The 15,316-nt window shown below is 42.8% G+C and overlaps 1 protein-coding gene across 9 annotated transcripts in view; it reads left to right on the forward strand.

Moving 5' to 3' along the window:
* Window positions 1–6,809: 6,809 nt before the first annotated feature.
* The window catches only part of DCUN1D4 (defective in cullin neddylation 1 domain containing 4), a 41,616-nt gene continuing 33,109 nt past the window's right edge, over window positions 6,810–15,316 (forward strand). For 2 of the 9 annotated variants that reach the window (XM_041465777.1, XM_041465854.1), the window contains exon 1: window positions 6,810–6,888. In XM_041465777.1, coding sequence (XP_041321711.1) covers window positions 6,864–6,888 — 25 coding nt within the window. In that variant the 5' untranslated portion in view covers window positions 6,810–6,863. Of the gene's footprint in view, window positions 6,889–12,766; window positions 15,003–15,316 lie in introns of those variants that run through there. The other 7 variants (XM_041466095.1, XM_041466364.1, XM_041466530.1 and 4 more) reach the window with 7 other exon arrangements.

A 15,316-nucleotide genomic window follows, 5' to 3' on the forward strand; every position in this document is an offset into this window, starting at 1 on the left:
ACCTATCATTTTGCTCCCTTGTTTTTAGAGCTGTGTTTCTGAGAGTGAAACTGATCACTGGTCTTTGTGGACAGAAGATATCTGAAAGGCATTTAAAAGTCTCAGTGGTTATGTATTCATCATCTCAGATGTAACTGACAATTAACCAGCCTTTGTTGAACTAATTTCTCACCTATGGGTGCTTTGTGTGTCTTTACAAGCCCTCTGAACTTGTTCTTTGTGTGACTCCCCAGCAAAACAGGGTAAATGATATTGTGGAGAGATACAAATTATTTTCTTGCACTTTTAGCAGTTCTCTTCTGCAAACACCAGTAGCCCTTGTCTCTTCTTTCTCCCAGTTTGCAAAAGTAGCTGGCACTGGCACCAACATTGCACAGTGCTCTGAGTATCCTCATTTATTTTCAGCATGCTCTCATGCTAGCTCTGTTGCACGTCCAGCCACAGGTTCGCCTTTTCATAGTCTGTAGAACACTTAACATTACCTTGCCACATTATTTAACATTCTCCACAGCCTGACTCTGCAAATACCTTGTAATGTGAGCAGATTATTAATGTGAAATGCAAGAAATGATACGTGTGAGTACAAAAAGCTTGAAAACTTCTAATTTTTTAACAATTAAAAAATAGGATGAGGCTATTTTTCAAGAAGCCAGACAGCATAACATGACTTGCATAACAGATCAGATTATAAATCATATCTGTATGTAATCTTCAAAGTGTCGGAGCATACTTTAATGGATTTTTTACAGGATTTAGACATGCTCATCCTATTAGGAAGGTTCATGTTGACAGTGAAAAAATCTGAAGTTTGGATATTCTCTTCTTCTTAGTAGTGTGTAGTTTAATGTATGTAATTAGTAGCTAATATTTGTTGACATTCGCATTATTTTATCAGAATAATTGAAGAAAAACATGACCACAAACTGTTTGTATACTACTTCTACACCTGTGGTTAGAATTGGGAACCTAAAACTAAACTTTATTTGTCCTTACATCTACACACTGATCTAATCCCTTGATATTTAAGTGGTTTAGAAAAATTTGCATTATATATCTAAGTCACAATCATTGTTTCAAACTATGACAGAAATGTGCTAGAACAGGTCCTGCTGCAGGGGTGTGTGACTAATCTTTTAGTTTTGTAATCATACTCTCTTCATCTCAGCTTTCAAAAAAAAGTTTGTTATGAAAGAAGAAGTTTGTGGATATCTTTATGCATTCAGAGATGGCATGCAAAGAAAATAATGTATAAAATAAGCAGTATTTACTAAAGGTTTGAACTTTGCTTGTGGTAAAAGGTCTGGATTACATATATCTGACTTCTAAACAATAAGTATTCTGTTGTACTCCAAATCCCATCCTCTGAAATTCTGTGCAGGTCTGTTGAAGTTTGTAGGAATGTACAGGAAGAGACAGCAGTACCTCAGGGGCCTGTCAGTGTGTATCTTGGAATAAAAAACAACTCCAGGTAACATCGATCAGAGCAAATTCTGAGAGCACTGGATTCTTCAGCAGGGTGGAGACTGCAGTCTCCTCGTACATATATATTCCTGCCTTGACTCAGGCACAGTGACTCTGGTGTTGTTACAGAGCACTCCAAAACCTGGGAGTTGCAGTTCAAACCTCTTGAGCTAAGAAAAACCTGAAATTGTTATTTCCCATTTTCAAAAACGGTGTTGCAGCTACAAGCTGAGCTTGGACACACCCTTTGGTTTTGAACCAGACTTGATGTTATTTAAACAAGTTGTTGCAGCTTAAGTGTACAGGTAACCAGTTCCCACCTGTCTCACTGGAACAGAACACCGAGAATGTTCATGGTCCTCTGCTGGTAGTGAGGGAGATTTGTGGCCCCAGAGAGGGGTGCTGGCTGTTTTGATGCATCCCTAGGGTTCAGGAAGAAATTCTTAGTTGCTCTCAATCTTCGCTGCTTAGAGTTGCCTCATGATGAATTAAGAGAATGTAAAATTTAAAACTGAAGCTGAAAAAAACGCCTATAACTGGAATGTAAGAATTTAGGTATCAACAGCCCTGAAACATGATTTTTGTCATGTATGTAATATATTTGCAGTTGAGTGTACTCACTTTTTATGGATACATAAAAAGTGTGTGTGTGTGTATATATATATATATATATATATAAAAACATATATTTATTTGCAGGATGTTACAGAAGGACCTTTGGGCCAATGTAATGTACCCATGGAGCAAGTGTTAGAGAGGAGACCTTTCCACTTAACACAGTATGGGTCCATGGGACGGGGAGATTAAAATGAGCTGAACTGTTTTATCAGTAGTGCTTTGAAGCAGTTTGTATAATGTGCAGCTGCTGCTTTCTGCCACTTGAGGTCCTCTTTTGTCCCTAATTGGTACAGTTTGCTGATACCAAGAAGGAATAACTCACAGGTGTTGGGTTTTTTCATTGTAACTCTGAGGGTGAAAAATAATTTCAGAAGCATTACACAAACATGTGTTGACTTGTGTATCAGTTATCTCTTTATATCTGTAAATGATTTAGAACTGTGATTGCTGGGCTTCTTGTAGGCACTTTGTTTATTTTCTTACAATACCATGCACTGTGCTTTGTTGCTGCTTTATCTGCTTTCTTAATGTTCAGCAAATACTTCTTTGTCATGTTTTTCTTTTAATACAATTCTCTTTCCCCTTGGTCTTGTAAAACACATCATGCTGTATGGTTCTGGCGCCTAAAATTAACTTTCAAGCTTGTTTCTAAGCTAAGCAACATGAATTAAAGTATTCAAGAGATACAATGGCTTTAGCAATCTGGAGTTGATATGCTTTGGAAATAGTGTTTCCTTTTGGAAATTCTTTCTCAGATACATCTGCACAGTTTCTGATAGTGAAGAAGATACAACTAAGTAAATGGCTCCTCTTTCTCTTGTTATTCAGTACTTTTCACAGTCTACAATTAAGTTTATTGAAAATATGGTTGCCATTTTAGCTATCAATTAAAAAAGCAGTGCAAACATAAAAAAAAGCAAACAATGGCAGTCTTTTCCAGAAAAAAAGAAGTCTGCAGTTCCAAGGCTGATCTAGCAGTGTGCAAACTGGCAGATGCATTTACTGCCACTCTTCAATCCCATGGTTTGTTATTCCTCTCCTGTGCATTGATGGGAGCACCTGCATATATGTGTAGTAAGCCACATCTGGATATTCAGCTGGCTGGGAAAGCAAACAAATAAAGAAAACTTAAAGAATTCCTAAAAGGTTTGTTTTGGGATTTTTTGCTTTTTGGGAGCACTGAGGATAGTCTTGCTCTTTGACCTACCTTGCTATTTAGCTGTCCAAGTGATTGCACTGGCACAAAATAAAGGCTGCCAGGAGGGTTAGTATTAAGACACTAATGGTGGAACCGCTTAAGCTGTCTCAGTCCATGCAGTGGTCCCACCCTGGCTAGATGCCAGATGCCCACCAAAGCCACTCTATCACTCCCCTGTGCAGCTGGACAGGGAGAGAAAATATAGTGAAAGACTTGGAGGTTGAGATAAGAACAGGGAGAGATCATTCACCAGTTAGTGTCAAAGGCAAAACAGACTCGATTCAAGGAAATTAATTGAATTTATTGCCAATCAAAATCAGAGCAGGACAATGAGAAGTAAAACAAATCTTAGAACCTTTCCCCTCTCCCTTCCTTCTTTCTGGCCTTAACTTTATTCCCAGTTTTCTACTCCTCCCACACAGTGGCACAGGGAGGTGGGGAATGGTTATTGTCAGTTCATCAGGTGTTGTTTCTGCTGCTGCTTCCTCCTCAGGGAGAGGAGTCCTTCAGCTGCCCCAGGGAGGGGTCCCTCCTGGGAGACAGTCCTACAAAACTACTCCAACCTCAGTTCTTCCCATCAGTTGCAGCTCCTCAGGAACTGCTCCAACGTGGGCCAGTCTCCCATGGGGCGCAGTCCTTCAGGAACAGGTTGCTCCAGCATGGATCTCCCACAGGGTCACAAGTCCTGTCAGGACCCTGCTCCAGCTGGGCTTCCCACACCTTTCCTTTGGGCATTCCCCTGCTGCAGTGTGGGGTCCCCCACGGGCTGTGCAGGTGGATTGCTGCAACCTGTGGAGCTCCACGGGCTTCGCCACAGTCTGCAGGGGAATGAGTTCTGCCACCTGGAGCACCTCCTCCCCCTCCTTTAGTGACCCTGGTGTCTGCAGAGCTGTTTCTCTCACATATTCTCACTCCTCAGTTCTCCGGCCATGATTACATTAATCACATGAATGCGCATTAACTTTTTTCCCTTCTTTAATATGTTACCACAGAGGCATTACCCCAAAACTGATTTGTCTGTCTTGGAGCTGTCTGGCCTTGGCTCTGTCAGACATAGGGGAAGTTTTCAGCAGCTTCTCACAGAAGCCACTCCTGTAATCCTTCTGCTAGCCATGACCTGATTGATCTGCTCTACATAAAATGAAGCATTTCTGCATTTTATAAACTCAGGCTTTAGAAAGGAAATACAGGCCTGATTTTGTAGCACCCGTTGGCTTGGAGACCTCCATAGTGGTTTCCAGCTAGTGGTAACAAAGGGGATTAATTATAACCTCTTGAGGTTGGAATGAAGGTACATGTTTTAATGGGCCTTGTTCTCATGGGGCAGGCCTCTTCTGGCCTGAATCCCCTGTTTAGCAGGCAGAAGCTAAGAAAACAAAGTTTCTTTTATGTTTCCCTATGGATTTCTTTTCAGACCTCATTTTTGAGGATGAGGGATTATACTTATACATTCAAAAATATATGGAAGTTTTGCTTGTCAAACCTATTTGCTCTACAATTTAGAATGAAAGTATTGGTTTCTCTGGGTCTGGACTGAAGGCACTTCAGATGGCAGTTCATGTTTGTGAGGGTCAAAGTCAGTGCTGCCCTAGGGGTCAGGGCACCCCAGAGCAGACACAGAAATATTCCTGGTGCCCTGGATTTCCACATTAAAGTAGTTACAGAAGCTGTAGGCTAAGGAAATACTTTGAAGGCCAAATAGTATCTTTCATTTTAGACTAATATAAATGGGGGGAAAGTACAAACCTTTCTGTCTTCAGATACAACCAAAAAGGGTTTTTCTGTGCCACCTTTCTTTACATCTGTATCAATTTACAGCTTTGTAAGGCATGGAAGAAGTTTTCTTTTTGAATATGTTTTTATTCTGAACTAGCAGCCTGCATGCTTTTTATGGTCAAGTGAACAAACAGACACCCCTAAAGGAATTGTTCCTCTTAAACCAGAATTAGATCAGATGAACTGCTACTCAATAGTGCCCCTATTGGGTATAAGAACTTGGGATGACACATACTAATGAGAATGCCTGGCATGTGAGATGTTATAGAACTACCAAAGAAGTGAAACCTAGCTTGCATTGCTTTATAATTGTATTTTTTGCAAAGGTTTCACAGAATATTATGAATTGGGACTCACAAGGATCACAGAGTCCAGGTCTCAAGTAAATGGGGACTGAACTCCAACCTTAGTGTTATTAACACCAACCAACTGAGCTCAAGAAAAGATGGTGAAAATAGGAAAATATCCTGAGACACAGGCAGGAAGTTCTATAGAAATAATTTCAACGAGTTAGTGAGTACGTAAGAATTTAAAATAATGTGAGCTTTCATTGCTCTGACATGGGTTTTAGTACATGACTTTTGAAAAGTGGATTCATTTTCTTGTGGACTCCACCCTCTTCTCTGTAAAACAGGCAGTGGAAAACAAGGAAAATAAATAATCTTCACTTGCACATTCTGACTCACAGAGGAAGGCAGAGCTTACAAAAAACCCCAAAGAAACACAAACAGGCCTGTGCTCAGTTAATTCAGGGCTGTATGTTAGTGCATTACTCCAAAGGGACAATTACCTTAGATCTGGCACTACTTCAGTTTCGTAGTCCTTGACTTTCTTTTAACTTAACCTTTTAGCGGGAGGGCTTTTTTCATTACTCAGTTCTGTCTTTACAATGCTCCGCTGAGCACAGACGCTGCCCTAGCAGTCTCTTCGCATCCGTGCTTCATTGCCGGGAGTGCCAGGGTCGGCATTTATCCCTGGAAGGACCCGGGATGCTGCGCTCGCACGCTGAGCAGCAATCACCGGCAGGGTGCCTCCTCCCCGGCCCAGGGGCGGCGACCTCCCCGTGCAAGGGGAGGGAAAGGCTCCAATTCCAGGATCCAGACCAACAGCCAGGGCACGAGCCGCTGCCATCGTCCCGCAAGGAGCACTCCTGGCCCCAACCCTCGCCACCTGCCGCTGCTGTAACATTGACCTGACACTTGTGTGCGTTCGGCTGGCCTTGGCAGCTTGCCATTTTTCTCCTTTGGAAGGGGGAGATGGAAGAAATAAGGAAACAGTTCCAGACCAGCCGGTGATTCGGCCACACCGCGTGGCAGCACCCGAAAAGTGCCGCAGTCCGGCCACCCCGCCCCGCCCCGGGCCGGGCCCTCACCGCCCGCCCGCGGCCCCTGGAGGGCGGGGCGGCCGCACAGGCCACGCCCTCTTCCCCGCTTAGCCAATCGTATCCGTCCATGGGCGCGGCCCTTGGTCCCCATAGCCAATCAGCGCCGCGGGTGACACAAAGTGGCGCTCTTTGCACGCGCTTTAAAGGCCGGGAAAAACTGGCAGCGCCAGAGGCCAGTCAGAGCGGAGGGGGGCGTGGCCAGCTCGACCTTCTGCCCAATGGGAGGCCGGGGCGGTGGAGGGGGCAGGCGGGGGGAGAGTGGCAGCAGCCTCACCCAGTAAGAGCGCGGCACTCGCCGCGTCCCCCGGCAGCCCGGACCAATGGGCGCGGGCGGTGGGCGGGGCAGGGGTGTCCGTGCCCAGGCTCTGGATTGGGAGCAGGGCAGGAGCCGGGTCGGGCCGGCAGCGTGTGCAGCGCTGCTCGAAAATGCACTCGGATGCCGCCGCTGTCAGTGAGTAGCGCCGGGCCCGGGCCCGGGCCCGCCGCTCGCCCCGCTGCCTGGCCGAAAGAACCGCCCGGCTGGGGGCGGCTTCTCTTGTCCCTGACTCGTGAGGCTTGGCTGAGCGCGCCACCGGGACTCCCGATGCCGGGGAAGGGTTCAGGCCCGCGGGTGCGGGACGCCGCGGAGCAGGGCGGCGTGTTCGTGCCTGGCCGTGGGGCCCCCGCGGGGATAGCGGGAGCCCCGCGGCCCTCAGCGCGCTCCCCCGGGGGGCGGGGGCGGGAGCGGGCGGGGGCTGCGCACCGGAGAGGGCCGGGGGCGCTCGGAGGGTGTGACGCAGTTTGCCCGACCCAGCTGGTGAGCGGGTGAGGCTGCGACCGGCCCTCGTGGCCGGCTGTGAGAGAGCCGGGATTGCCGAGGGGAGTGAGGGCTGCGGAGCTGCTTGTGTAAGGGAAGACGGGCGGGGGTGAATTCTGCGGGTTCCGCCGGGCCGGTGCGGGAGAACCGGGTTTCTTGTGCGGGGGACTGGAGCCGCGGCGCATGGTGGGAGGTGGAGTTCCTGCGGCGGCGGCCCCACGCAAGGGGGCGGCGGGAGGCGGCCTGGCGGACTACAACTCCCAGCGGGCCCTGCGGTGGCGAGGCGCGCTGCCCCCGCCCCGCAGACCCCCGGCCGGACCGGCCGTTCCCGCCCGCCCTGCGGAGCGCGGGGCATCGCGGCGCCTGAATCGGGGGAGCGTAGCGAGGGCTTTGTCTCCGCGATAGAGTTCCTGGCTGTGCGTTCCAGCTGCGGGGACCGCCTGCTGTAGACGGGTTGCATGGTGCAGGGGGTCACGCGTTGCGTGGCCGTGGGGTGGCCGGGTTCAGGGATAGGCACCGTCCGCTGGAGAGACCTGGCGGTCGTCCCGAGCACAAAGCTGCCTGCCCTGCTCAACGACTTCCCTGTGAAACCTCCCAGGAACGTGTTCTCACTGCGAAAGGATTGGCAGCTCTGAGATGCTGTGTTACTGTAGAACTTGCTTGTGGGAAAGATAATGAAAATTGAAGCTTTGGTCATGCGTTAATGAATGATGGTCTGACTTTTGGACAAAGTCCTGAAAGCAGTGGTGGAAAGAAATGCTGCATAATGCCTGCATTTTCTTGAATCCTCCTGTGTCTCTCAGAATGAGATCTCTTACAGGGGCAGCCTGGTAAAGGCTCTAACTCATAAGGTTATATAATTTTTTTAGTGGTTCTGGTTTATTTTACCTTTAGGGGTCATTATGTGTTGGTGGTGAAGGCTGCCATTAAAGCAGAAATAATTGATTCATATTAGAAATAGAAGGATAATTATTCTAGAGAATACCTTCTGTTCAGTGTCTTTTGTCATGTGCCCTGTCAAAAAAAATGCAGGTCCTCATTATATACAGGTGTGAGTTACAGTTTCAAATATTCCAGGCCTCCCTCATGTAGGATGATTAGGTGACACAGTGATTTTTAATTTGTCTTCAGAAACCAGTAAGAGAGTCTTCCTCAGCCTTCAGCTGTTACTGGCTTTTCATTAAAAATGTGCTGTGGAGCGAGCAGATCTCATGCCTCTTCTTTTTTTTTTTTCTTTTTTTTTTTTTTTTTTTTTTTTTTTTTTTTTTTTTTTCTTTTTTTTTTCTTCTTGTAGATGTGTTATTTTAAATAGATTTATTTTCCTCAATTAGCTAATTTCATTGTCTGTAGCTTCATAGTGGTTGGGTTTTTTTCATTGATCTAAATGCTTGAAGCAAGAAGTGTTCATAGCATAGTTTTGCACATACAGAAGCTGGCTTATGGTAGTCTCCTGACTGAAGATTTATTTTGAGCCACCTTTTTGATCCTTCTTAGATCCTTATCTGTTCTTATGATATCAACTCCATTATAATACGTTTTTGCTCAGTCTCAGGTTTTACTTTCTGAATACACACCTTTCACATTATATGAGGAAATCAACTTTCCTGTTTTCTGTTGAAGATGTTTGCTTAAAAGTTTCTTGTAGCTATAATTGGAGAAGTCTTCTCTGTATAAGACCATGTAATAGGTTGAATTAGGCAGGTAAAGTTTTTTTTCACTGCTTCTCTTCATTCTGTTGTATCAGGGTGAGCTCTTATTTGTGTAATTGCAGCACTTCATTTAAATTTATTTTTGTCTGAGTACTTTTTGTGCTCTTAGTGAATTATTAATCCTGTGTTTTCTTTAATTCCCCTCCTCCCATGCTTTCTTTGCAGGTATTGAAAGCAAAGGCTTTGGGCTTTTTCGAAGCATTATTTCCTAGTTTTGTTTGTGTCTTCAAGCAGAAGAAGATAACTCACTCAATTTTTCTGTCTTGTGCTTGCCAAAAAGTATAGCACTAGGAAGTACAGTACATCCTGTGAAAGTGTTCATCTCTTGTATCCAGTTTAAATATTAGAGCATTTAATAGTGTGGTTATTTCTTCTACAGGAAGTAAGACTACTAAGAGGGGCTTGAAGCAGAGCCTTTAATTTATATATGCCAGCATTTTTGTTGTACTGTCCAATTAAATTGTTTTATTTAGAGTCATGGTCTGATGTTAAACAGAATTTTTACTTTTGGCTCATAAAGAGATAGAAACAACTACCAGTTCATTCAGTGGGGAGCGTGTGTATATACATATAAAATTGTGTGTATATAGATGGCTGTATATATTTATATATAGTTAGAGGTGCAAGGCTTTAGCTCATCCTGGGGAGCTGACTGGTGTGACACCCTTGATGCAGATGTGTCGCTGTGTAGACTGTGGGACTGGGTCTGCTGCTCATTACTGCTCATTAGCTGTAGATTACTGCTTCCCTTGCTCTCTTGGTTAAGTGGTTTGTAGAGCACTCTAATCCACTCAGTCAAATGTACCTGGGTTAGCTCTTGCCACTTACTTAAGTTGTCTAAACTGCCAGGTTGATTTCTTGCCTGAAGTGGGTTAGGGAATGTGGCCATGGCCTGTGCTGCTGGCAGAGCTGTGGGGTCAGTAAATTTTGGCAGGGAGGAAGAACAAGCAGCTGGGGCAGTAATGCTTTTGACTGGCATAGTTGTTCCTAGGCTGTTGCAGCTCCATGGTGAGCCACATACCGGATGTGCACCCTGCTGGATACCCCGGTAGCGGGTGCTTGATGGGGTTGCATTTCTGCTGAATTAGCTAGAACACAAGATACAAAGTTTGTATTAGCTTTATGCCCTTTGTAGGATGCCAGATGACACCTGGCATGAAGTTAAGAGTAATACTTGCAAACAGCTCTCAGGTCATGGCAGCCAAAGATGCAAAAGTAGCACACTGACACCTGTTTGAGTTAGTCTGATGGTGGAATAAGTGTTAGACTGGATGAACACTTTTTCATCAACAGAAGCAGATGTTCTGCACCAGAAACCCACTTAGTGTTAGGTCTTTGCTATATAGCACAAAACACCCAACCAAAATTACCCCCTCCCAAGCAAACCCAAATCCTGCCATGAGCCAGTTGTGAAGAGTATTTTATCCTATATGTTAGTATAGGAGAATTACCCTAGCTCTTACTTGTTCAATTTAAGGTCAATGGAAATGTATTCAAACTGAAGTAGCAGTTACACAAATTTTGCACTGCTTAAATTGCTCTGAATTTCTCAATTAACTTTAAACTGTGGTGGATTTTTTGGTAAACAAGCCTTCAGATTAGAGTACTCCAAAAACACCTAGGTAGAATAAAGATTTGTTCTTTTGGGGGCAAAAAAGAATTATACTTTTTCCTATCTACGTAGCATGCAGCAATTTTAAAATATTTTCTTGCAGTAGTCATTCTGAGTGGTAATACCAAATGTTAAGCGTTGAATGTGAATGTTTATGTTGAAATTATTTTAGAGTGCATGTAGTAACTCCTACCATATTTTGTTGCTTGGGTTTGGGTTTTCTGTAGAGTTTTTATTTACTAGCTTAAGTCAGTCTGTGTTTTGCTTCACAACATTTTAGGCTGTTGTGTTTGCAAAATGTGCACAGGTTTGCAACTGTAGGTTTTGGATACTGCTGGTGTCAGCAGCAGCTCTGAGCTTGGTGCGGTTCTGGGTGCAGGTGGTCAGGAGAAACATTCTGCAGTATCATGTCTTTAGCTTTAATGGCTAGGTCCTGATGCTCCTCAAGATAGGCTGGATCATCCCATCTAGTTGCCTGTCCTTGCTTTCCAAGCTGGAATTCACTTCTGTTTTCCTTACTTTCTGAATCATGCCCTTTCTTTGACCACACCAAATCAAGGGAGACCCTGCTTTTCCAGCCTGTTCTCTGCCTCCCTTGACCCAAGGCTTGTCCCATGATGGGCTGGGAGAAAGGATTTTTCTGCAGGTTGGCCCTGGTATAAGGTGTCACAGCCTTCAGGGATACAGCTGGAGACACACTGGAAAGAGATTTTGAATCCTGTCTTTGACAGGAATGCAGAGTCAGCTCCTGTCTGCTCTGTGCTGCAGTTTGGGATTCTCAGTCTTCAGGTGTGTTATTAAGTTTTTGTGTAAATAAGACTGATGTACATTTTTCTTTTGCCTTCTGTATTTAGTAATGAATACAAAAATTTTGCTTCCTGAACATGGGTGTTGAGGGCTTTCACCAAGTGTAGGTTTTAGATCTGAACTTCTAAGTTCATTAATCAATTCATAATTCATCAATATAAATTGTGTTGCTGTAAGGATAATTCTGTAAGTAGACTACAGAGCATAAAATGGTATATTTTGTAGAAGATTAAATTATTCTTTTTTGAGTAAGTAAAATTTATTTAAAGCTAAGTAAGGCAACAGAACTTGGAACTATTATATCAGTTTTTTTTTTGTTGTTTTTGATTTTTTTTTTTAATCTCTGTTACTTGAAAGCAAAGAAGACAACTGATTAAAAGCCTAAGCATGCTGTTTTGATTTTTAGGTATGAGTTTGTGTGATGTGTGTTTTCTGTTAATTTTTTTCTGAGAAGTTTACACCTGCATCTTAGCAGTAATAAGAATTAGTACTATGTTATTACTACTGCTATTTCTATATTTATATTTTAATATTGTACATATGACATATCTATTAGGGATAACTATTTTTAGATCTACTGTTAAAGTGAGATTTTTTTTTATAGATCTTCTATTTGCTTAAAAAAATTAGCAGCTTTTAAAGGAAACTTGGAGTCAGCTGATCTTGTTTACTACTATTGTTAATTTTTTACTAGGTTTTTAATAGGTTTTACTACACCTTGTAGCTGTGTTTTGTCTACAGCAGGAACCGAGGTAAAGGTTTTGTTCAGGCAGGTACTTTTTTTTTCCCCCTTGGTTTTCAGATGTTCATTTAAATAGTTTGGCAACACATTGCTCCTTCTGGTAAGAAAAGTAAAAAAACTTGGATTTGACCTTTAAAGTTTTTTCATTTCAGGCAGGAGTATTTGAGTCCAGTTTACCTTATACTTTGCTTATACTTAAAATACACTGAGTTTTTTTGTTTTCTGTATTGTATTTCATGTGTGCATTAATGAGAGGGTGTAAAATGTTTTTTTTCTTTAGTTTGTTACGGAAGCAGGCCCAGCTAGCTCTTGTTTCTTTTACCTCTCTGTAATTCTCAGGTCCATAGTTTAAACCTTAACCTATAATATTCTAAAATTTATTTTTAAACTGTTTTCTTTTTAATTTTAAATTGCATATGATTGTGGCTAATTGACTACCCAGCCTTTAACCCTTAACACTATGTTAATCACATACTGCAGACAACATTTAAATTCCATGAAACTAGGTTGGCTCTGTCATTTGTCATTTCTTTCTTTCCTTTCTGTGTTCGGGATTTGCTATTATTTTACTTTTTTTTTTTTTTTTTAGCCATTACATTCTGAATTACTGCAAAGTATTTAATACCACTTGGAATTTTCATTGCTTCAGACCTCACTGAAGATCAGATGCCTTTTGCATGAAAAATAATTTAATCAACAAAATATGTATGCGTGTTTGACAAACACCCCTTAAAGTCATGGCAAACTTTCCACATTTCATCTTTCACTATTTACAAAGCAAGTAGATTTCCTTTTTCTGATTTGAGGTCAATAAACTGTGTGGTGTGTCAGAATCTTAGAATGGCTTGAATTGGAAGGGACCTGAAAGATAATCGAGTTCCAGTCCCCCTGCCATGGGCACCAGTACCTTCTACCAAGACCAGGTTGCTCAGAGCCCATCCAGCTTCATACTTCAGGCTTGGGGCATCCACGGCTTCTTTGGATAGCCTGTGCTAAGGTCTCGCCACCCTCACAGCAAAGAATTTCTTACTGATATCTGATCTAAACCTTCTCTCGGTTTGAAGCTACTCCTCCTTGTCCTGTCACATGTGCTCTTTTGGAAAGTCCCTCTCCAGCTTTCTTGAAAGTCCCCTTAAAGTACCATAAGTGCATTTCAAGTGCTATGAGATCTCTCTGGAGTCTTCTGTTTTCCCCACTGAACAACCCTGGCTCTCAGCCTTTCTTCATAGGAGAGGTGTTCCTCCGGTTGTCCTTTGTGACCTTGCTCCAACAGATCCATGTCTTTCCTGTGTTGAGGACCACAGAGCTGGATGCAGTTTCTGTAGGGTGAAAAAAAAAAAAAAAAGCAGACCAGTTCATGTGTTTTGAAACTCTTGTCTTCAGTTGAAAAATAGCTTCACATGTGATGGCATTGTTTGTGTCAAGCTCATACAACCAGCTGTGGAGTGTGCAGCTTCACGTGATACGTCGCTCCTCTCGCGGTGGCGCTGGGAGGGACAGGTGGATTAATCCAACACATTGCTGCTGCCACAAGAGACTGTTGTGCTCCCACTAAAGAAGGCCTTTCCTGTTTCTTCCTCCAGCTCAGCTGGTGTTGCAGCTCCTTGGTGATCTGATTCAGAGCACTGGGATGGCAGGGTTTGTTTATTCTGTGGATAAGTTTTCAATGCGCCCAAGGGGATCAGCAGGCACAACTTTGGAGGCTGCATGATTATGTGTGGAAAGTATGGGAGGTGGAGAGGAGAGAGTGTCTTCATGAACAATACAGTTGTAACCAGCTATCCAGTTGCTTGCCATCTTGACCACTGTTGATCAGTGCTGTTTTTGATAATTTCCCAGACAGTGTCGTTTGAGCATGGGAGGTGTTATTTTTTGGATTTTGCTTCTTAAAAAAACAATTTTTTTTTTTTTTCAAAATAGGCTTTTTCATGGTGGCATAGGATACTTTGTGTGTCATTCTTGAAATATAGATAAAGCAAACGCTGACACAGACCAATTCAGAGAATAACATGAACTGTAATTTAACTTCCCTAATTTAATGGGTGCTCCTTGCATTTGCTTTTATAACTGTAAAAGAAACCTGTTTTCAGTTTTAGATAATATCCCTATGCTGTGCAAGCTTCCCCTGTGAAAGAAATAAACTTTGGACTCAGGTCCTCCATACTCAAATGGTGGATGGTGTGATATCTCTTGTATTAGAACTGGAAAAATATATTTGGATAACCCTGCTAAGTCCATCATAATTATGCAGCCTGTTTCTGAGACAGCAGCTTAAAATTGCAGATATTTCCAGCAGACGTGTAAAACACACTGGCATCAACTGTATATTTTGAAGTGCCTAGGAATGTTTTGTTTCAAAAGTGATACCTATATATATAATCCTAATGTTAAGAGTATTTTTTCAACCATTTTTAAGAGTGCTATCTAAAGTTAATATTGGATTAGAGTAAATAAATATTTGCTTAGTGTTCTCCAGATATAACTGGTTTCTCTAACTGCTCATGTTCTGTGTAGATTTTAGACTAAGCAGCAGGGGAAACTGTAAAATTCATGTTCCAGAAAGTTTAATCTGATCTGCCATTTAACAAATCAAATCTTTATTTTTTAACCTTGCCCTCCTCAGAATGGCTTTTATGTTCCCTGTTGTCCTCATCCCTGTTTGCCCCCCTCTCCTTCTGTTTTTTCTCATTGCTTTATATTGAATTGAGGATTGACTAAGAAACTCAGGATTATTTTTTTCTTGCAGAATGGTTCTGCTTAGTATTGTTTGACTAGCAAAAATGGAACTTTATTGAGCTCTTAATGCAGGAAAAATTCTAGTACCCTGTTCAAGGTTCAAGAGCTTCTTATTGTGGCTTGGTAAGAAGATCTGGATTGTCTTTGACTGCGTATATATAAGGTTAGCTAACAAGTTGGAAATTCCATCTCTGGTGCTTCTGACTTAGAGCAATTGTATTGCTGTGGTGGATTGGGGACAACATGCTAAGAAATAGGTAGCAATTAATTAAATTATACTCTGGCTAACATAATGAATGAAATGTATAATTCTTGAAAGTATCTTTTGATTTTTATTTTTTTTAAATTCAGTGTGATAGGAGAATTCCACAGTGATGTGTGTAACAAGTTCACTTAGAGCAGGCAGTTTCTTCAGTTTCACTTGTTAACTTCATAGCAGTGTGCTTCACTGACTTGGCAGTCAGATGTTTAATGATG

Source organism: Pyrgilauda ruficollis, unplaced genomic scaffold (genome assembly GCF_017590135.1).
Source record: "Pyrgilauda ruficollis isolate IOZ18807 unplaced genomic scaffold, ASM1759013v1 scaffold1, whole genome shotgun sequence".
Lineage (NCBI taxonomy): Eukaryota > Metazoa > Chordata > Aves > Passeriformes > Passeridae > Pyrgilauda > Pyrgilauda ruficollis.